Source organism: Lissotriton vulgaris, chromosome 5 (genome assembly GCF_964263255.1).
Source record: "Lissotriton vulgaris chromosome 5, aLisVul1.2, whole genome shotgun sequence".
Lineage (NCBI taxonomy): Eukaryota > Metazoa > Chordata > Amphibia > Caudata > Salamandridae > Lissotriton > Lissotriton vulgaris.
The window spans coordinates 690,135,582-690,159,406 of NC_141693.1; the positions used below are offsets into that span (position 1 = coordinate 690,135,582).

Consider the following 23,825-nt stretch of genomic DNA (forward strand, 5'->3'; position numbering starts at 1 on the left):
GTTCCTGCCCTGCACTGTGAAAGGAAAGAAGAAGTCTGGTAAACAGAGTGTTTCAGAACTGGCTTGGACTGGGCACAGGCCCCTCTCCGCTCAGAGAGCAAAGGATTTTGGGGTATAAATATTGAGATCCTGATCCCAAGAAATTAGATCAATTTTGGACTACAAGAAGAAACCTTTGCTGAGGAGAGGAACCTGAAGAAACGGAGGAGAGACTATTCCCAAGCTGAATTGGGGTATTGGCCTGCAGTGGTTGCCTGACTGCCAAAGGAAGGAGAAAGAACTTTGTGTACTTTATTTCCAACTTGTGAAAGATCTCCAAGGGCTTGGAAGAGACCTTGCCCCCTGACCGAAGTCTCAGGACCAGTAGACTTCACTAGCCTTTGTGGATTGCTGCTTGAAACGCTGTTTCAGTGGCTACAGAGGCAGGGAGCTGTGACCAATTCTCACGACCGGCCCGGTGTCTTGTAGGCAGCGCAACAACCAACGTCCGCCACGAACAACGCAAGCTCTGAGCTCACCGACTCCGTCCTGACACAGTCACCGAGCCGTTGCCTGTACCGCTACTGGAGGACACAGCGATGTGCAATGCCTCGCTACACTGACTCGTACTGAGTCCTGTGAACGCACCAGAGTTGGGCACCGCCTCACACGCTTCGCGACGCACCGCCCGACTCGCACCGCTGTCCGGACTGATCGACGCCAGTTCCCAAACTCCGGCTCTGTCGCCGCATCGCAAGCGGCAAGCACCGCAACGAACAACATCTCACCCTGCAACGAACGCCTCGGACACACCAATTCTGTCAAGGGGCCGTTGCCTGCACCGCATTGAGGGACAACGCGACCTGCCACGCTTTCTTTTCTGCACCGCAAGGAACACCGGAACCGGCTCGCACGTCCGTGCCGGCCGCATCAAGTAAAAGGTACTGCGACTGAGTCTGTCGGAATTTGAGTGGGCCCCGACCGACACAGTCCGCTAAATTTGTTTGACTCTGTGTTATTTCAGCTACGCTGTAGCCTGACAGGGCTACCGACTCGCACAGAACTTTGATTTAAGCCTTTTTAACAAGATTTCTTGAATTCTAATAGTCTTGTGGATTATTTTTGTCGTTTATGGTCTTGTGGTAACTGTATATAAAATATACCTATTTTTATAACTATACAACCTGTGTGGTGTCCATTTGTAGTGTTGTCCCTTGATTACTGTATGTGTTCACAAATGCTTTACACACTGCCTCTGAGATAAGCGTGTCTGCTCGTGCCAAGCTACCAAGGGGGTGAGCAGGGGTTATTTTAGGAGTGTACCTCCCTTACTCTGACTAGAGGAGAGGGTCCCTATTTGTCGAAAGTATCCTACCTGTGCCAACTAGAGGCCCCCAATTCTAACACGGGGTAATGAGAGATTTGTCTCCTGAGCTTAAGGATCTGAACAGTTGTTAAGGGAGGAGTTTTTCTGTTACATATCTAGGTCTTTTGTCATTTAGCGCTTTATGTACAATGCAGCAGATTTTAAACTTAATTCTCTGACCTATTGGGAGGCAGTGTAACTGTCGCAGACGCGGCAGTGAGGATGGTTCTGGGTGGCATATTCTGTACCAAACAGGCTGCATTATTCTGGACCACCTGAAGTTTATTCATTAAAGCTTCATTTGTGGCCGCTAACAGTGCATCACAATAGTACAGGCAACTTCTGACTAGCGCCTGAATCAAAGGTTTTCACATCTCCAGTCAAAGGAACTGAAATACTCTCTGAAAATGACTCTTCGTATGAAAACAGGTACCGATGGTAGCTCTTATCTGATCTTTCATTGTGAGACACTGATCCAATTGGATACCTACATTTTAACCATCTGCTTGGGAATCGGAGCTGGGCCTAGATTAGAAGGCTACCACTCTGCAAACCAGAGCTTTTGGGCACTTCCTAAATGCATAATCCTTGTCTTTTCGGCTTTTAGTTGGAGGAAATGTTCTGTCATCCAATCTGAAATAGGCTTCAATGCCTGCCATAAAGCGGGACGCAGCAGAAATGTCACTGTTGTCGAAAGATAGAAGAAGTTGAGTGTCATCTGCATATGAAGAGGGGATAAACCCACATTCTTTAACAGTTTTAGCACGAGGTGCCATGTACACATTGAACAGGGTGGGGCTGAGATAGGAGCCCTGCAATACTCCTTTGGTGAGCTCAATTGTGCGAGAGCAGAAGCGACCCAGATTAATGGTCTGCGTGCGCTGGAAAACTATTGAAAAGCATGCCCTTCGATTCCTATCTCCTCCAATCTAGGGATGAATATCTGATGTGACACAGTGTTAAAGGCTGCTGATGGATCTAATAGCACCAATATAGTAGCCTGATTGTTGTCCAGGGAAATCTGTCACCTCTAGCAGTGCAGATTCGGTACTATGCTTGGGTCTAAAACCGGATTGAGAAGGGACTCTATATGTTTCGTAAGTATTTTGTTAAAATATCATTCTAGGAGTTTACTTATTAGTGGGGGAAGAGATATTGGTAGATAATTTGACAGATCGGATAGAGGGAGGCAAGCTTTTTTGCAGATTGGAAGTATCGGTGTTGTGTTCCATACCCATGGGATATATCCTTTGTTCAGAGATTGATTTAAAATTGTGTAGACGGATGGGCTAATTGCGTAGCTAGCAGTGCAAATACCTTTGCTGTTAAAATATTGAGAGGTGACCCGGATTTAGCCACTTTTAGCATTTCCATCATAGTATGTGTCTGGATAGGGATAACATTTTCCAAAAGAGAAGTATTTCTGGTGAAAGATGAGGTGGAACTGGGTGTGCCTTCGGAGTATTTGTGGCCTTAGGGAATTTATCATCTATTTTGTTAATTTTTTCTTCAAAATGGTCAGTGATGTTATCACATAATACTTGAGGTGAGATGGGTAAAGGATTTAAGGACTTTATAAAGTTCTTTAGTGGAACTACCTGCCTGGCCTAATTGGATGGCGATATGTGCTTTCCGGGCTTTTTTTTTTTTATTCTTGTGATATAGTGCTAGTGCATTTTTAGAATGTCTATAGCTGCTTTTATAGTTCCATGCAATTCATCTAATCTAGAGTTGAAATCCCCTGACTCTCCCATAGTAGGGCCCTTAAATTCCTGCATAAGGGCATCCTGGGTAATTTTGTGCGATTGTCTCCTAACACTGTGAGAGGACTTATTAAAGGTAGGAGCTACATTAATATCAAAGATCTGAAAATTAATCATGGAGTGATCAGACCATACAACAGTACGGGAAGCTTCTGTATGTACGCGTGGAGAGTTGGTCAAAATGAGATCCAGTGTGTGGCCCGCCAAATGGGTGGGGCCTGGGTTAGTCTTTTCCAGTCCTAGAGAGGCTAAATCTGCAAGGAACTGAGCAGTATTTACATTTTAACTATTTTCGCAGTGAATGTTCAAATTGCCTAAAAGCATACACTGTTTGGAGGAGATAACATGAATAGCAATTCTTTCCAAGAATTTGGCAGTGAAATCTAAAAGTGGCCCTTGTGGGCGATACACCAGGGCACCTTTCCAACAGTCCTGGGAGGTGAGCTCGATTTTAAAGATACAAATCTCAAGCTTTTCTTCTGAGTTCTTCTCAATTATAGAAAAGTTTAAGGACTCTTTATAGATAATAGCGATGCCTCCGCCTCATCTGACCTCCCTGTCCAACCTTATAATGTGGGAGTTCTCAGGTAGAGCCAGGGCAATAGAGGGAGTGGAGGCCTGTTTGAGCCAAGTCCCGATGAGAAATCAGAAATCAGGGGATTCCTCAGTAAGCAAATCCCATAGGTCAAAGGCATGCCTAGACAAGGATCTCACATTACTTAAGAAGTGCTTGCAGCCATGGATGGGGTTAGGGGACGGGAAGTGAGGGGAAAGGGAGGACTTAGGTAAGATTGACCTCTGATCCACTTGGAATGAAGTAACCTGTATTATCGCCTCTTGATCTTACGTATGGCTCTAAAAATGGCAAGTATACATGAAAGAGGACCTTCAAAGATGGCAGAGGGTTTGGCTGTATCGCATGCATTGCGTGAAATCTGCCTATTACCTAGGAGTCTAATTTCTTTAAGTGCTTCTTCCGAGTAGACACATCTCGATGTTGAAGTGGTGGCTAATGTAACAGATGCAGGGGTCTTGGCTCCAGGTGACGGCTGGGCACGGACTGGCGCAGACGAGCTTGTCTTTGGCGTGCCAGCGGCGTGCTCGCTGTGCGCGTCAGCAGAGGCATGCTGGTTAAATAGGAGATCCGGCATACAGCTAGACCGTAAACTCCCACTTGTTCAGGCGAAACCGGAAGAGGAATGCATGTCTGCTCTCGCTCTCTCTCTCCACTCAAAAGGAAATAACGCGGCAGACCGGCGAGCGGGTGGGAGTAGAGCAATAACAGAAAGAAACTGGGCAAGGTGCAAGGACAAGGTAAAAATATATGCGCTAACTATATCAAAACTATTAAAACCGTCTAAAAACTAGCTGATATCTTTAAAGCAAACAAACAAGCTACAAGTAAAATTAGATAAAATCATCCAGTCGCTATTGGCCTGGACATCCGCGGACAGTGGGTGGCGGTTCTCACAGTGGGAGATTGATTGTTTTTGCTATTGTAATGTTTGCTTTTTGTTCTGTTATTATTGTTTTGCAATTGGCTGATTCAGATTGTAACTGCCCATTTGATTGTGTTGAACGATTCTGTTATGCTACTCATTCCGTAGCAATGTCTTCTCTCACATGATTATTTTTTTCACCGTATTCTTGTTCCTTCTTATGGCAATACTAATAAAAAAGTTTGGATAAAAAAATAATTAAACCACTGAATGTCTAAATGTTGTCACATGTGAATATTTCTATATTTTACTAAATGTATCTGGTTTTAATTTCTTAGGCATCTTTTTGTAGAAATGGGATCCACGCTTTCAGTCGATGAATCTGTGCGGGTGGTCATTGTTGGAGGAGGCTTTGCAGGGATTGCTGCAGCCAACCACCTGAAGTCTTGGGGCGTCCCCTTCCTGCTTCTGGATATGAGGGACTCATTTCATCATAATGTGGCCGCTCTTCGAGCCTCCGTAGAGAGCGGTAACTTTATTTCACTATTGTAGTCACCCCACTCATTTACTATCCATTTGTTCAAGTTATTTCCTTCAAAATCAGCACAGTGTATGCTCCCTTTGTTGGCTGCAGTTACGACCCTGTGTTGTGTATATGCTTATTCAGTTTTCAAAGTGTATATGGTAGATCCAAAAAGTAAGCCCCTATGGTTGTAAAGATGCTGTTCTAGTTTACCACTTAGTGAATTGTGGACCTTCAGACAGCCAAAGCAAAGGGGACAGTTCACTGTGTTCTTCTCTTGGACTACACTATTTTTGACAAGCGAAGAAATATAAGCAACAGTTGCTGAGGTAGCGAATAGTGTAACTATGCCGTGGAGAAGCAGGGTAGCAAATGGTCATTTGGATAATCATTTCTCTGAAGTAACATACAAATGGCACTAATCTAGTTTTTTTTCTTTAAACAGGATTTGCCCGGAAAACTTTCATACGCTATGCCAACACCTTTCAGGAAAATTTCAAACAAGGAAAGCTGATTGGAATTAACCTGGAAAGGCAGCAAGTTCTTCTGGAGAGTGGCGAAGTAAGTGTAGTGGGACAAAGCTATTGTAGCTATCAGGAAAAGGTATCTTGAGAGCATAGCTTTGGCTCACTACAACGTTTTCCAGGTACAGGTAGCCCGTCCATTTCACAGCCTGCTCTCAGCACCTGAGGCATTTGCTGATCTGTACCTCCACCTTAGCTGTTCTATCATCATGAACTGGAATGTGTGTAACAGCCCGGGTGCCAGCTGCATTCAATATTGCCTGGGATCAGAACTCTTACTTTATTTGAAATAAAAGATGGCGATTTACTAAATGTTATTGTGGCTTGCATTTTCTTTTCAAACTATACATAGCTTTGGGGACTTAACCTTTTTTTTAAAAAAAAACGTTCTGTCACTGTACCCAGTCTGTACACCGTCTGTACACAAGCGCATGAAACCTTAAGACAGAATAGTGCAGTAAGGAATGCTTCCAGTATCTCATACTTACAGTAGAATTCCAAACAATTCTAGTTTTTAACTTAAGTACCTCTTCCCATTCTGATAGCCTCACGTCCTTTGCATCTTCAATCTTCCATTAATTCTCAAAACTGTCAGTGTATTGTATTCAATATGCATAGAGTAAAAGGAATGATTTTTTAAATTGATTTCGACATTATTTGCACCTTTTTCAAATTTCTGTCAACATCAGCCAGTTGTCCTAAGGTTTACTATCAAGCTTGGTGCACTTAACAGCTACTCCTTGTGTCTTGTCCAATCAAAATTTTAGATTAGGTTTAACAACCAAGATGGGCTAGCACTTAACTTGTGCTCAATATCTTTACTCATTCCTTGTAATAAGGTGGCCAACTGTTTACTTTCATGTTTTACATATCTTTACCCATCAGTGACTTGGAAAGGACATCTTTTTAGGTGATTAATAATTGTAGTGTATTCAGATTAGGCCTGGGCGGAGTTCGCAGAGTTTTACTCCATGGAACTTCACAAAGTGCCCGAAAAACTCTGCGGCGTCTGTTAAATCGCACTGCTCTCACTGATTTTTAGCACCAGGAGTTTGTCCCTCACTTTAAAACCACGCAAACGGCACTACGTGTCGTACCATAGGGCGCTGCTGCTTTCTGCCACTTTAGTAAACATTCTACTCAAGCGGCAGCTTCCTCAACGCGAATGGCAGATTTCTCAACGTGAGTGTTCGCAACCTGCCACGACTGCCCGTGATGATGCATGTTTTTTTCTCGTGAGTGCTTGCAACTTACAAGTGGTGATGCCGCTAGTGAGGAAAAACTCCCCTCAGCGTCAATTCGTGGAGTTTGTCGGAACCCTTGAAGGACAAAATGGCTCTTTACAAAGTATATGGTGTTCAAGAGATTCAGTACTCTTTTTTTCTCCAGTGGAAGGAGCAAAGGTCACATTAGATATTGTTTCTTGGACCTGCATTCCTAAGATTACACGGATCCTACAGATGGTAGATCTGTAATATTCTTTGAGTGTTGACTTTGAGCTGGGCATTGGATCATAATCTGTAAATCCCACCACCCTCTGCAAAAAAGGCAATTGCCTGTCACCGCTGGGTTCTGTCACTTATAAAAAGACAGGAAGGTGCTTTCATTGATCACTTTTCTAATGTAGTTATCAAACATTCAGATTGGTGATGTGTGGTTATATAGAGATATATATAGATGGTGATGTCTAGAGGTATTATGCCGGAGGCCCATTTTGGGCATAAACATGACAAAGGCCCTCTTGAAATGGGGACTGTTAAGCAATAAAATGTTCATCCAGTGCAAAAGGAAATGAGCCAAGATAAAGATGGAATTGAAATCCTGCATCATTTGTCCTATTAGTGATATGCTGACAATTTACCAGGAATATCTAAGGACGACACTACATGTCTGCATTCAAATCAGCATATTCAGTTCTACATCAAGGTATTTTGAACTGAGATGAGACAAACCTCCTGCAGCAGTGATGTTTATTGTCTTGAAGGACAGTTTTCACTGAAGTTTAGATTCCTCTTTCACTGTTAGGTAACCAGCAAAACTCTGCATCAAAACCCAAAAACATGAAAGAGCCAAAGTGGCAAAAAATAAATAAATAAACACAAACACTATTCCATGCCCTCTTTAGAATGCTAAGTATATAAATATTCCGACTGTCAACAAAAATGAGCCAAAACAATGAGAATGCATCAATCCCAAGAACAATGTTTGTTCCAGGCAACCAGCTAAGCTGGAAGTGATGTGTAGCAAAGCAGAAAATCAGCTTATTGTGAAATACTTATACATTGACTAAGCAGCCAATAAATTCCTGTTTTTACATGCAACCGTGTTGGGGTGAGGCATCACCTTAGCACAGAAGATTGTTCTTTCTATTTTAAATATTATTCTTTCACAATCCCTAAAGTTATGTTTTCCTGGGTCTGTACCTTGATTCTGTTGTGTCCTTAGTAGAAAAGACACCAGGAGCCAGGATGAATATTCAAGACTAGTTTATTCAGTCTTCAGTTAAGGTAACAACATCTCTGTACTCCAGCCAGCCTAGTGTCGTACCAGCCCTACCAGGAGCAGCCTCTCAAGCTGCTCAGCCCATCTCCAACTGCCACATTCACCCACTCAGTCACCCAGGCATTCCACGCATCACAGGCACACCAACATTCTAACACCAAGACACACTCTGGCTGAGCAGCTAGAGGCAGCAGGGCTAGAATACATGTTATATAATTATGTAGGATATAACATTACTTTTTTTTCTTTAAACAAAAGAAAACTATTACATCACATTACAATTACATTACAGATCTCAAAGATGGAATAATAGAAGTAAGATAAAAACTATTTAATTGCAAAATTCCCATCCCCCTTCACGAGAAGATAATAACAAATATAAGAACATTGCATTAAATTTCATATACTCTATAACTTAAAGCACCATGACCCAAAGGGATAAAAAAACAACCCCAATGCGCAAAAGCATAACTAAAAATAGTGCTGAAGAAAGAGTAACCTACCACTAAATCTCAAGAGTAAGGAAAACAAAACCAATGGGTCGTCACCCATATTGCCAACCATAGAGGTACGTACAAAAAAGTACTGTGCACAACTGAAACAGGGATTATATCCCACATCCAACCCCGCGTAGGAGTTAACCTAGGTACATGCTAACGGGAACTAACTCATGTCCCAACCCCCTCGTGGAAGTTACATACCCCAATGTAGGAGTAACACACCGTTCCATAGAACTAATAAACCTGGATCCAACAATGGGAATTGACTCGAGAACCAGTGTACGAACTAACCCATAAACCAAACCCCTTGAAAAGGGTTACACTCTCATATGTAGGAGTAACTGTACCTACGACCATCCCTCATGTAAGGGAACTGTGAATACCACCCTTAGAAACTAAACTAAGAGAATCCATCAAAGGACTGACATAAACCTGTGGCATCACGACAAACAAAAAAGCAGAAAAAGAGACAGCAATATGATAGTAAGCGCAGTAGTGACACACCGGTGAGCGAACTCTCACCCGAGTAGTGGTTTGTTAACACATCCCCGGTTGAAGAGAAAGCAAAACAGCACAAACCACATAGCCTAGCATAATTTAACCACAACAGATTTCAACACACTATGAATCCCAAAGGAATACCTAGACCATTATACTAGTACAGGCATGGCACGAGTTACCAAGTGCGCGTTACCATATGCATCGTCTATGCTTTCAAACCTGTGTGGCAAATGTCACTCGCAGGCCTTGGGTCACGTGGTCTCCAACATACTAGACACAGAGTGCTACGGCGAAAATGATCCCACAACGAAAATACTCCAAGCGGTAAATCAATGTCACACGCAAGTAGAAGAAAGCAAACTGTAATGGGCGCATGACGTGCACCAAACTCAAGTGTAGCAAAGTTCACGGGTAAAACGAATCGCTGGAAACAAAGAAGTACCCATAAAGAAAATAGCAGCATGTTGGCAAAGACGTCTTGAGCGCACCACACTGTTGCTGGCCCTTATTTCAATATTCCTGAAACTTTATTCGACGAACAACGTGGTTGGCAAAAGGAGAATTGAGGATGGCACTTCTCTTCCAAACTGGATCCCACATAGAAGAAATCCAAGACCGGCAACCAACCACAAAATGGCAACACTCTATGGACGCTACTACCGAGTGGTTCACGGCGCGTCCTTGCGCCAAACTTCCACAAGAGCCCAAGGAACGAAGTTGAGGCTGAGAATCTTGCCAGAGAACAGCACGTAACCAGAAGCTCGTGCAGGTAAACGCGAGTATACTCTTTTGAATTTGAAGCTTGCGGTTTAACTGCCAGCTGTACAGCTGGGCTACCTACAACCATTTACTATGTGTATTAAATATAATTTGATACTCGTAAACGGCAAACATCACAAAGCGTTTCCCACGCTGAATGTTAAGTAAAACTTCTGTACTTGCAGCGCATGTAAAAAAATTTAAAGTGGCCCGTACAGCTCCGCTGTGGTCCTCGCACAGAAACCGTACTTTTAAAGTGTCAAACACTATGGGAACCACCTCACTTGTAAAGTCGACATCCTGAGATTGAGGAAGAAAAGGCAGCTTCTTTCATTGCTTCAAACATGCTGCTACTAGACAGGCATAAAACATAGTCCATCAGTGCTGCCACTGGATGAAGAACATTGCAACACAAAGCCTTTTCCATGTAATTCACTTTCACTGTATCCTTGAAAGAACTTTATATCATCTCTGCTGCTATGGATTAATAACTAAAATTCTCCTTCAATGCAGCAACAATACACTGCCTGCACGTTTAGTAACTACACATCCAAGAATGTGCCTTGACTATAAAAACGCAGTAAGCTCTGTAGAGCACTCTGACTGTAACACTAACAACTGGTCCTTTTTGACTGGACATCTCAAAAATTGTGCCTTGAACTCTTTTCAGTCACTTTAATAAAAAGGCACTCTTCACACTTTAGCGTGATGTGGCTGGTACACCTACATCTGGTTGTAGACGCTACCCATCCAACTCAGTCATTCTTGTACATTACCAAGTGGCTGGAACTCCAGATGAGGCTGTAGTTGAACTACTCAACCAACTCACTGTTCACCGCTGTGGCTGGACCACCCAAAATCGGTTGTAGTTGCACTACTCCACCAGCTCACAGTTGCAGATGTATTCCCAGGCTGAAGTGTCAGTTGGTGGTGACACTGCTCGTTGGGGCTGTCCATCAGAAGGACACTGGTGGGGCTGGCGCTGGCTTGCCTGGAAATACCTTCTCTTTTTTCTTGAAATTGCTTGTTGGATTATTTGGTTACTCTTTTTGTTTCTTAGTTTCCTAGTTACTTATTTGCTTAGCTGTACCAAGAGTCACTTGGGTTCAATCCCGACCTCGTCGCCAAAATAATGTTGTGTCCTTAGTAGAAAAGACACCAGGAGCCAGGATGAATATTCAAGACTAGTTTATTCAGTCTTCAGTTAAGGTAACAACATCTCTGTACTCCAGCCAGCCTAGTGTGGTACCAGCCCCACCAGGAGCAGCCTCCCCAGCTGCTCAGCCCATCTCCAACTGCCACATTCACCCACTCAGTCACCGAGGCATTCCACGCATCACAGGCACACCAACATTCTAACACCAAGACACACTCTGGCTGAGCAGCTAGAGGCAGCAGGGCTAGAATAAATGTTATATAATTATGTAGGATATAACAGATTCCCTTTAGGACAAATATTGTGGTGACAGTTAGCAGTTTTTTGTTGAATTTTGGATTTGAAATGCAAATATTATCACCCTATTGACAGTGGTCTATACTTCCCATTCAGGAACTGTACTTTTCACACCTTATCTTGGCTACAGGAAGTGATGGGCCCTTTCCCGGCAAGTTTAACCAGCCAGTTAATATGGAATTAGCCATCCAGACATATGAGAACCTAGCAAAAGAAGTAAGTACCTGGAATGCAGTTTATCTTGTAATCAGCAGAGATTTCAACATTGGAAGTTACAGTTACATGATAATTACAGTAATTCTCATTTTTTGCTTTGAACCCCGTAATTCCTACTGTTTGACCTTGTATTAAAAATATGAATGTGGTTATTAGGATTTCACTCCACTCCAAAGATCTAACTTGGAAGAGGAGTTGGCCTTACGGCTAGGGCTATTGACCTTGAATCTGTGGAACTGGGTTCAAGTCTCGGCAAACCTGTGATTCTGGGCAAATCACTTAATCTCTCCTTGCCTAACAAAAATGAATGTGTTCTCATGAAACTGTAATGCAACTGGTGCTATGTAAAGCGCTGTCATACCCAATACCTTCGAGTCAAGTTTGTGCTATATAAAACTCTGTAAAATAAAAATAAAATATAATAATTGTTAGTACCCAAACAGACTTGTTTCTTTCAATGCTACAACATCCATTCTTTGGTCTGACAACCATCGTTGTTTTTTTTTTTATTATTATTATATTGCAGATGAATAAAATCCTCATTTAGGTCTCTTAAAAGTGATTCATGGGATAAGATCTCTGTTCCTGATCTTGCTATTTATCTTGAAAATCACTTTGCAACTGCTAATATCAGCAGTAGCATCTTAGTGCCGACTGTGCAACTACAACTTTTTTCTCAGTCACTGCAGCATTAACCACTATGTCCCATAGAAGAGAATTGCTATTTACAGAAATTTCTGAAATGTTCTCTGTCTTCTGTCCAGCCGTAGTTGATGTTAGCTCTTCTTTTTAATTAGTTTAGCATATGTCACATTTTTCTTTGTTGAAGGAGTCCTCAGATTTTATAGTTCTCAACACTCTGTTAGGAGGTAAAGATCATCTGTTACCACCTGTTTCGCTCATGTTTACGATTCTGAATCAATAGAAAACATGAAACTGTAACAATATTAAAAGTAATTATCAATATGATAGCTAAAATACATCATTAAAGAGTGCCCATTTTGGAAAATGGCAGAAGGGTTGCTCTGAAGAGTTATTTTCTGTTTTGACACCAAAATGCAGTATATAGGTCTCATGGTTCCTGAAATATGACCTCATCACTGCAACACATACGCCATTTTTTAAAATGTAATCCAGAAATATTTGGCCCAAGTCAGCTATGTCTACCCAAACTAATTTACTTCTCTAATGATATCAATCAATCAAATTACTTTATTCGGTATAAAAACAATTATTATTATTATTATTATATTCTTATATAGCGCCAGAATCGACCCCCGAAGGGGTATCTCTGCGCTTGCCCTGGGAACCCATCCTGGTTTTTCCCTGTGAGATAGCCCCTACAGGGCATCCCCAAGGTGAAAGCCAGGCATCCCGCCGCGGGGGGCCGTTGTGGAGATTAAGCAAGCTTAATGCCCAGAGTTGCAGAGTGTGAACCCATGATTAGGTCAGGCACCGAAGCGAGAATTATCGAGTCCATGGACATTTGAGCTCAAGACCCTGCCGCGTCGGGAATTGAACCCTTGTCCCGGGTCTGACCTCTGCTTCAGGGTCTGCCTGCTCTAACCAGTGAGCCACACTTCTCCAAAAACAATACCTTACAAAGTGCATTATTAGTGAAAAGAAAGGCATTACAACCGTAAAATTACGTAATAAAATAGAATATATGAACATTCCCAATAAGATTGTTTCATGTCTTAAAAGTCATATTAAAAAACAATTTATGCAGTAAAAACAAGAATCCTGGGCAATGTTGGTGCAGCCAACCCATCTGTCACCAAGGAGGATCATAGACAGTTACTCGTCACCTCTAGTGTTCCTAAGTCTCACAGCCGATTTTAAAAAATGTACAGTGCTAAACAGCGTTAGTGGATCTGCTGACAATTTCAAAAACAATAGTGCCACCTTTGCCTGGTTGCATCTGATTTGTCTTAAACATTTTTTTCAAACATTGTCCTTGGGTACGCATAGAAGGGACACATTAAAACAAAATGAAGAGTGTCCTGCGTAGACCACTGGTCGTAGCCGCACAGGCCCTTTATCTTGATATCTGATGTGTACCCTGCTGGAACTGATAAAATGTGATGCAAGAGATTCAGCCTAAACCTGGTCATTAGGAATCTGTTGTGTTTGTTGTACATGAGGGACAGATAAAATTCCATTCCTGGAGTTGATTTAGTTAGCAAATGTACTACATAAAGCAAAGTGGTGCCTGGGACACTATTAATGGAGTTAATGGAAAGGGGTGAGAAAGTTTAATTATCTACCCCTACAAAATAAATTGTCTGGAAACACTATTTTGTATTAGTAACATTTCCATTCTCCACAGAGCGAACACACCATATGTTGTTTTCTTATTGATTTTTTTTATTTAGATTGAAAAGGATTTCAAATTAAATTGGGGCTTGTATGATTTATAGGCCCACTTCAAACAAACAAACACACACGTATATGTATTTACACATTACTTTTTACATAAACATATATAAAACACATATATATATATATACATACAAACATAAATCAGAAGGATATATTCAAACTATAATAGCCCAATTTTTTTATAAATAGAGGATGCTCGCTAAGTGTACAGCCTCCGCATTCCTCTCAAAGTAAGCTCCACCAGACCTAACACAAGCAGTATACATAGTCCATGTCTCCTTAGACTATCTTCAAAACTTCTTACTCCTTGTGAATAATATTTTTTCATTAATTCAAATAATTTGGCTGGGATCTTCTTCAAACAAAATGTCGACGCGTTTCAGCCATCGTCGTTCTGGCCTCATCAGGACAAGGGCTAGTAAATATTTCGGTCTTCAAATATCAATATATCCTCTCTTAACGTGTCTTCTTTCAACAATCCAGTCTGGACACACTGAATGTAATCGATACACATACTGTTTAACTTGGCGGTGAAGAATTCCCATAAATTCACTATATGTCCCAATTTTAATCCGGGGATATAATATCCATTGTTATGTGGGAACCTCTGATTATATTCCCGAAGGTCCAAGTGTGCCGCCTTTTCGATAGGTTTGGTGCACCGCCAAACGTGGAATCACTCGTTCTGTCAGCCGTATCAGAAGTATTATTATTATTATTATTATTATTATTATGTTTCTTATGTAGCGCCAGAATCGACCCCCGAAGTGGTATCTCCGCGCTTGCCTTGGGAACCCGTCCTGGCTTTTCCCTGTGAGATAGCCCCTACAGGGCATCCCCAAGGTGAAAGCCAGGCATCCCGCCGCGGGGGGCCGTTGTGGAGATTAAGCAAGCTTAATGCCCAGAGTTGCAGAGTGTGAACCCATGATTAGGTCAGGCACCGAAGCGAGAATTATCGAGTCCATGGACATTTGAGCTCAAGACCCTGCCGCATCGGGAATTGAACCCTGGTCCCGGGTCTGACCTCTGCTTCAGGGTCTGCCTGCTCTAACCAGTGAGCCACACTTCTCCTGGGCTGTCGCTCCCGTGACGCGGAGGTCACATGTCATTTCAGAACACACACTTAGTTAGCAAATGGGCTCTCACCGAAGATTTCATCAACTCTCTGTCCTCCCTTTCATTTGCTGTTTGCCTTGAGAATACCATCTTTATGATACCCTTGTCTTTAGGCGTTAGTTTGGTGGGTTCATCAAAATACTTGACATAATCCAACCCTTTCAAGGTTTCCCTTACATATTCGAGCCAAGGTATCATTCGTCCCCTATCCGGGGCAATGCAGTCCATTAGTATTTGCCTACTTAATGTGGCTTCAGGGTTCGTCCATATTTTAATCCAACAGGTTATGGGTTTGAGTCTTAGCCTATCACTAATATTAGTGACGCCTAACTCCTCATGGACAATATGGGAAGGCGTGCTTTGTGGTACCTGCAGAACCCTTCTTAGAAATTTATTTTCCTCATTTTGAATCAGCGTAGTATCTCTAAAACCCCATACCTCGCTTCCATACATGGTCCTAGCACAGCAAACAGAGCTATACAGATGCATTATTTCATTCGGTGACCAGTGGCCTAGTCTTTTTGCAAAATTCATAATTGAGCCCACCGAGCTAATTTGTGAGCTACATTTATCATTAATCAATGTTTTAAAACTGAGTTGCTTATCAAATAAAATCCCTAGATAATTAAATGCCTGCACTTTTTCTAATTTGTGAGACCCGATTGTAAAGATAACATTCTTAGATGGTCTTTTCCCTGTTTCCATTACGTATGATTTAGTGAGATTGGGTGATAGATCTAGATCCTCCATGAAGCTGACAAAGCCATTAATAAGAGACTGTAATCCTCGTGGGGTGCGGGCCAGGAGTACCGCGTCATCCGCGTACAGTAGGACCGGTATGCCCCTCCTACCTATACGCGGACAGTCCACCCTTAAATCTCTGAGCGCCTTGTCTAATCCATTTATATATAATGTAAATAGAAAAGGCACCAGGATACATCCCTGCCTCACACCCCTTGAGCAAGGGAAATGATTAGTTGTATTCCCCTCTTCGTTGAATCTGACCTGTGCCGCGGTGTTCTGGTGGAGCACTCTCAATATATTTATCAGGCCTGGGTCAACACCAAGCAACCCTAGGGATTCCCACAGTTTCCTTCGGTTGACTCGGTCAAAGGTTGCCGTCAGGTCCATAAAGGCCAAGTTCACCGTCCCCTTACTTGACATGGAGTACTTTGCCACCAAGTGGTATAAATTAAGGCATTGGTCCGTTATGGATCAGCCATTTCTAAACCCAAATTGGGTATCCGAGTTAATGTCATGTTCTTCCGCCCAATTCGTCAACCGATTAAGGATAGCCCTTCCCAGGACTTTCACTGTCACATCTATTAACAAGATCGGGCGGTAACATTGTGGGTCACTCCTGTTTCCCTTTTTGAAAATTGGAACTATGATGGCCGTGGACCATGACCTCTGCATCCCTGATTCCACTGCTGTATTAAGAACTCTTGTGAGTACGGGGGCCCAGAGGTCTACCTGCCTCTTGAAGAGGTCTGGCGGCATCCCGTCGGGACCTGGGGCCTCATTTCCTGTCAGCCCGTCTATTCCTGCCTCAATCTATCCCAGGGAAAAGCTTATCTGCATGCTGTTTACATGTCCTGTATCTGGTACGATTGAATCTTCCGAGCCACCGTAATTATACAGGCCTTTAAAATTCTCTGCCCACGAGTCCGAAAGAATGTGACAGGCCACCTTTGATTTATTCGATTCCTGGAAGTAAGGATCATTAATTACTTTCCAGAATTCATTCATATCCCTTTTCTCTGCGGCATCTTTTAATGTCTCCCATGCCTGGTTCTACGTTGTTTAATGGCCCTTTTATACTGTGCCCTACAGTCAACCACCTTGGTCTTATCTTTTTGGACGGTTTTGAGTGCTAGCTTCAGTTCCCTCTGTGCCAAGGTGCAATCATGGTCAAACCATCTAGGGTACATTGGGTCATGTTTCGTCATTTTGCCCTTCAATAACCCGTCGATGTGCTATGCTGTGCTCCCAAATGCGCGGATCAATTCATTCCCCTCCATTGCTGGGTCTAGGCATTTCCAAATCTGGCTTTCCGACTTGGCGGAAAGCGTTCTATAAAACGCTTCCCCATCTATGTTCTTCCATCTCAGTCTCCTGCCCTGATCCGTGGCTTGAACTAAGCCACTAGATTTCCTTTGACCGGACTCGGTCGATGGATTAATATCCCTGATAGACAATACCAGTGGGTTATGGTCACTGAAGACACTAACCTCTATGCTGACATTCGTGACCCTTCGTTTAAGCGTGTTAGTTACAAAGATAAAGTCAATGATGGTATCCCTTCCCCTACCTATAAAGGTTGGGATGACTATATTGTTTTCCCCTCTTTTGATCAAGTCCATCGTATGTTTAAGGGCATGTGTGCCCAGGATCTTACTTAATTCCCTGCCCTCTTTTGAGTGTTCTAAATGCCAGCCCTTATTAGTTGGGCAGGAGGCCCATTCTCCCCTGTCCCATTTCAAGAAGGGTCACTGGTGGCAGTTGAAATCGCCCACTATTATCAGCTGGGAGAGTGTATCCCCTGCCTCCTGTATGCCAGTCAGCCTGTCATCTAGCTCACACAGCCTTGACATGGTCTGTCCCGCCACTATTGCATTATAAAAAATAATAAAGATTAATTGTAGTCCCTTCTTGCAATACCTAATACCTTGCATAAATTCCGAGTCCCAACCCAAGTCTTCCCAGGTCCCTTGCATTGTCAGGTCCACATAGGCCGCCTTTAGCATGACCCATGGTTGTTTTGCATGCCGGGACAAAAAACATTTTGTATCCGTCTAGGTGAAGGGGCACTGATATTAGTTTCCCAGGATTCCTGAAGGCAGATGATATGAAATTTTCTGATATAGTCTAACCATTCATTATTTTGTATTTCAGCCGATAATCCTGCAATATTCCACGAGACCGCTCTAATCTCATAGGTTGTAAGATCGTCCGTGCTATTCCCCGTGGTGCCCTTCCCTAGTATTAAAGGCGTCTCCAGCCGTTTTACAATCAATTCATTGCCCTCCCTCGGCTGATCCCAGAGCACTTCCAAGGGGGTTGGGTTGCTTGACTCTGTTGTGCATACCATTCCTTTAACTTCAGTCCTGAGGGGGCTCTTATATATTATAGCGTCTTCAGATCCCCCCCTACTCCCAGTCAATCTAATTCATCCAGTATGAATGCACTCGCAAATGGAGCATATCTTTGGGTTACTGGTCTGGACCAATCCTCCCATCTTGGAACATTCATGAGCCGCCTGTGGCCTTAATTGCCTGCCTCTCTGACTGTGTCCCTGTAAATAAAACTCAAGGGCATCATTTTGAAACACTGTCCCAGGTTAGTTCTAAGTTAAGCCATATAAGATATCTTTCCTCTTTTTCTACAAATCGTTAACAGCTCTTGAAGTACATGGAAAGTAAAAGTGATAATTATACCTCCCTTGAATAGTCCTAATTTGAATACCATAGATGCCATGAACTTCCAGGCCTAACTATTTAAGCGAGTGGTAATCAGATCCTAGACTTTATAGGCCTTTACTCAATCCGACAGGCATTTGAAACAGAGTTGTACCCTAAAATTGTCACAGAAGTGGTTGTAGCCTTAGTGCTGGATGAGTTGCATGTGTGTTCGATGGATGGCATTGTTAGGGCCCAAATCCTTTTGAATGTTTTGAAGGCTTTCAAATTCATCACTTATCAGACCCTCTTGCGTCATCTTGCTATATTCTTCTTAATTGGAATGGCGGTATAATGTATAAAGTTATTTCCTAATACAAGATCTCTGTCAGTTTAGCTGAGCTCCTTTACTTCACCCACAGGTGAGTCCCTGTCGGACCCTCGGGACTTGCCTCTCTCCCTGCTCTTGTTCATTGTCTGTATGACACCTCTGGCCCATCTGCAGCATGGAATTGGTATATGTTTCTGTATGGGAATGAGCAACATGCAGATTATGTTAGACGTTAGGGGAGGGGTTGGCCTCTGCAGCGGCGTTGGGGATGAATATCAGTTGCTTTACGTGAACCCCCTTTAAATCAGAAACTGTGCTCACTCACAACTTTCTCAACAGTTGAATCGGAACCTTAAGGCATAGCTCCATAGACACACGCCTCACTTCTTCAAATATTGAGAGAAACACGGGGTACCCGATCAATTGTAACCTATGTTATTCAATCAAATTTCAGCAGTTATAGTGCCTGTTATTTCTACCTATCTGTGTGACCAAGGATTTTCCGTTCTTTTGTTTCTCACACGAAATTACTGTGCTAACTACTTAATCAGATTTAACCATGTCCCTATATGTGGGATAGCTGAGGAAGGAGGTGAACAAATTAAATAACATTCAAAATGTTGCAGCCAGACTTTTGATGTTTGGTGGTGTGGAAATTAGACTCCCGCTCCGAACACATTAGACAGATCAATGGCTTTCAGTGAAGAAAGAAGATATTTAAAAAATAATCCTTGCACATCATTCTTCCCATTTTCTGTATGTCGAGACCTAGCTTTTTGCTAAAAGAAAGGTGTTCATGACTGCCATCCGGAAACTTTGTACCGCTACATTTTTTGTCTGTTCTCAAATTTTGACGAAGAGTGTGTGTTGGAAAAGCCTTTTGAATGCCAAGAATCAAACTCTGGAAATCTCTGCTGAGAGATGAGAAAACATCTAGCCTATGTAAAAATGCAAAGACCTGGCAATGTGACAGCTACTTCCAACGTTCTTCTCTCCTCCAAACCACAACTCTGGCTTTTCACTACACTAAGAACACGAATCGGTGTTTGTATGCTCCACCAAAAGGTATAATGGTTAGATAAAGAGACTCATGGTACACTTGTGGGATTGTTGAGAGTGTAAAGGAATCCTGAGGTTGGAGGTGATCTTATTGGGGTATCTGCCCCAATTTTGAACAATATACTGTTGGCAGTACGAAAACGTGTATTAATAAATATTCCAATTAGTAGAGGGAAGACTAATATCCCAGGTTTTATTTCTATTTTAGCAAGTTGTGTATGGTTAAAACGTACATCGAGATAATTCAAAATGTTTACATTTGAAATCCCCGATTGGGATTGTGACTGGCTAGCAAATCTCTCTTTCTCCCTTCTCCCACCCACCCCCGCCCTCGTACAAGTATATGTTGAGATAGGCTGTGGGAGATTTACAAATGCTACACAAACAATTAAAACCTGATATTTTCTCTCCCTGTATGTAAAGGTCGAAAAAGCAAACAGCATTGTAGTGATAGGTGGGGGTGCTGCTGGTGTGGAGATGGCTGCTGAGGTGAAAACTGATTATCCAGATAAAGAGGTATGTACTACTCATTATGTTGCTCCCTTCTTCACTATTTTCTGCGGTGTGCACTCTGCTTATTTATTTTATTGTTGTTGGTTTATATGGCTCCAATAGCCACCACAAGACAGTTTCAGGTTACAATGCAACAATAATGGACTGTACTGCTCATAAACATAAGAACACAAAAAGAGGTGCTTTTGAATCCATGTTTGTAGTAGGTAATATCTACCTGTCAGAAGTATATATTTGCAGTATAAGACTTGCATACAATTGATTTTGGGCTTTTAGGACTCGTTAGGTCCTGGGTTTTTACTGTTCCAGATCCCCATTACTTCCCCGCATCTTAAAGATTGAAAAGGAAGAGCTAAGGCAAAAGACAGGAAATGAGTAGGAAGGAAAGAGTAGAATTCCTATCCAAATGTGTGTTGCAGAAAGGAGCAAGTGCGAGCGAAGAGTGGAGACATATGTTTTAGGCAACTTCTGTTGCTGGGACAACCTCCCCTGATGGGTAGAGACATAACTTCCTCTATTTAGAACTGATTGGTGTGACAAGGTGAAAGTGGGGAGCCGCTTCTTGCTATTTACTGGAATAAAACACATAAACCATGATATTACGCTAGGCTGTGATAAAAGTGATCCGTTTTAGCACAAGGGGAATGGGGTGAAAGTAAGAGTCCTTGGATGTTGTATATAAAGCCATGCCCTTCTCCCAGGGACTGGTTGAAACTGCGTGTCGAGGTAAGACCGGCAAGAACATAAATAGAAGTAATTATTACCACGAAGATAAATATCAAAGAAAAGTATAACTGTAAGTAGCCCAGCAAGAGCAATGTTTTATTAACTCAGTTCATGAGCAGCTTCTGCTGGTTCCAGCTCACACACATAATCCTAAAGGACAATACGCCATCACACACGGAACTATCACAGGACGTAACATCAAGAAGCAAATGGCATTCACCAATTAGAACACATCTCTCTCTTTTACCAAACACCCAAAAGAATGAACCTCAGAGTCCCAAACAGAACACACCCCAATTCATCCAACCATGCCAACCAATGTATTCCAAACACTCAAGCACAAAATGCCACTGCCCAAACCTTTTCAAGCAACAGCACCGACTGCAACACAAACAGCCCCACCTTGCATCATTCTTGTATCGGGGCATAACATGTCTAGACCCAAGAAGATAGCCCCCCGCTCACCTTTAGCGTTTCTTGAATCTAAAAACCACATCTCATTCATGCTCATCCCGCCCATTATAAACACACAAGAACTGTCACAGCAACATGGATAATGCACCCTATCGTACAGCCCCATTGCATCCACCCTAGCCCCCAAGGAGGGTAGGAAACTTGGGCACACTAAGTGACAGTTGCCACCTAAAGAAATGACCAGTGTCACCGTCTCCCATGGGGCTCAACTTAGAAACTTCCACCCCTACTAAACACTTACCTGATAAATATGCAATTTAACAAACCAACCTACGCTCACATTTTGGACATGCAACTCACAGAGCCTCAAACTAAACCTTCCTTAGGTGACATCATTAATCGGTTGCCTAAAGAAGTGCGCAAAAGTACAGGAAATATACACCATACATAATTCTGCCCTACCGTGCACCACAGCCCGATCTTAAACATAAGAAGCCAGAACCCAGTGGAACATGGAGAGTGTAAAAAGGCACCGTACAATGGAAGAGGTAAGTACATCAATCCACACAGGTCTAGCCACATGGAACAAGTCCACTGTTACTTTCATTACACCAACATCTAGTGGTAGAACTGAAGAGTAGCATGCAATAAACGTTCTTATGTGCTAACCTTGTGCACAAACAACTTCAACATCCCATAACATGCAAGCATTGCATTAGTTGCAGCACAAGGAACAAGAGCAAAACAATCACAGTTCACACTTTACAACACCACGGCTCACATTTAATCTGCCTGCCCAATCAACACCTCTCTCTACAAATGAGCGTTTACTTACAGAAAAATATTTCTGTAACACCTTTTCCCAAAACTCTTAACCCATTAGAAGGAAATACCAATGCATGAACATAATACATTTTCTAATATGTAACCTATTGATGTTAGGGAGCATTGTTGTATTCTATTTCCCCCAAAGACATTATGCACTACATCTAACTAAGGTATATAACATGGAAAAACAGCAGTTCCATGAGCCAGCATGTTTCTTATTGGGTTCTTTACAAAACAATATTAAATGTTCCATCAACTTTGACAAGGCACAGCCAGGCTTTTATCAATAGGAGAAATGCATTCTCCTGGCATCCTTTATTAATCAGCATCTCAAAAGTAGAAAGGATTTCAACATGGATATCAAGTAAACAAAGTGCCTGGAGTAGCATAAGTGATATCAGACTAATGATATCACATGCCTTGCTTCCCCGATGACATCACATGTGCTTTCTCACTTTTCTCTCTTTAGAGCCTGTATCGCCTGTCTACCACTTGTGCATCACTACCTGATCTGTCTATTTACCTCGCCTTTGCCTCAAAATCACCTCTTCCCTATCTCTCAAGCTCTCAGCTGTCACGCGGTTTTGTTCAGGAACTCTTGGAGCGAACCCCAGGGACCCACTGGCCCCCCTCCCGCAGCAGCAGACGGACCCCCAGAAGAGGCTGCAGGCGAGGGTGCTGTGGGTTCCGCACTCCATTGATCATGGTGGGGTAAGCTTTCCCCACTCACTTCCGGCCTGGCCAAGTTGCAAATTCTATGCTCACAGATATGTAGGGGCAGTGGCATGCTGATGCGCTCCCGGCGTGAGCTTCCCCCAGGCAGTTTCGACCCTGCACTGTGCTTGCCGTGCAGACCCCGGGCCACGTCCCCTGGCTTCCCCACCTGATTGTTCAGGCCCCCTGTAACCACTGCGGCAAGATTGGATTCGGCATCAGAGCCATCGGAAACCGTGGGACCTCACTGCTGCTGCTGCAACGGTCGGTCTGGCCACCACCTATTAGCCAGGCGGTCGATCCGGAACGCAGGTCCAATGGGACACGACCCCGAGTCTCCAAGTGTTGCTTCTCCTAAAGCTATTGTCTTCGTGGGAGATAGTTTTCTCCATTTCGGGGCTGTGTTGGCGCGCCCCGAGCTCTGACTCGCAGAGTTCATCGCACTAAGACTGCAGCGCCCTTCAGAAGTGGCGGATACCTTTGCGGCAGGGCTTCAGGTTTCGAGATATCGACATTCCCTGTTGTGACCCGGAACAAACAGCCTAATTCATGAGAACCGAATTCTGCGATTTTTTAAATTGCGATTTACAGCGAATCGCAATTTAGAAATCGCAGATCGGCATTCATCAAAATTACAGAGGAAAAAAAAGCGATTCGCACGCGGCCGCAAAAAGCGTTTGCGATTTTCTAAAATCGCAGAATAATCGCTATTTCCGTCAACATCCGAGTAGGAATTGCGATATCGCTAATTGCGATATCGCTAATTGCGAGATCGCTAAATGCGATCTCGCAAAATCGCGTGATTGGAAAAACGGGAAG

At 42.9% G+C, this 23,825-nt stretch overlaps 1 protein-coding gene across 1 annotated transcript in view; it reads left to right on the forward strand.

The window, feature by feature from the left end:
* Positions 1-23,825, forward strand: part of AIFM2 (AIF family member 2, ferroptosis suppressor) — a 408,648-nt gene that overhangs the window by 120,562 nt on the left and 264,261 nt on the right. Inside the window, exons 2-5 of the mRNA XM_086922126.1 lie at positions 4,886-5,076; positions 5,516-5,631; positions 11,406-11,525; positions 20,235-20,327. Of these exons, the coding sequence (XP_086778252.1) occupies positions 4,902-5,076; positions 5,516-5,631; positions 11,406-11,525; positions 20,235-20,327 (504 nt within the window). The 5' untranslated portion in view covers positions 4,886-4,901. The remainder of the gene's footprint in view (positions 1-4,885; positions 5,077-5,515; positions 5,632-11,405; positions 11,526-20,234; positions 20,328-23,825) is intronic.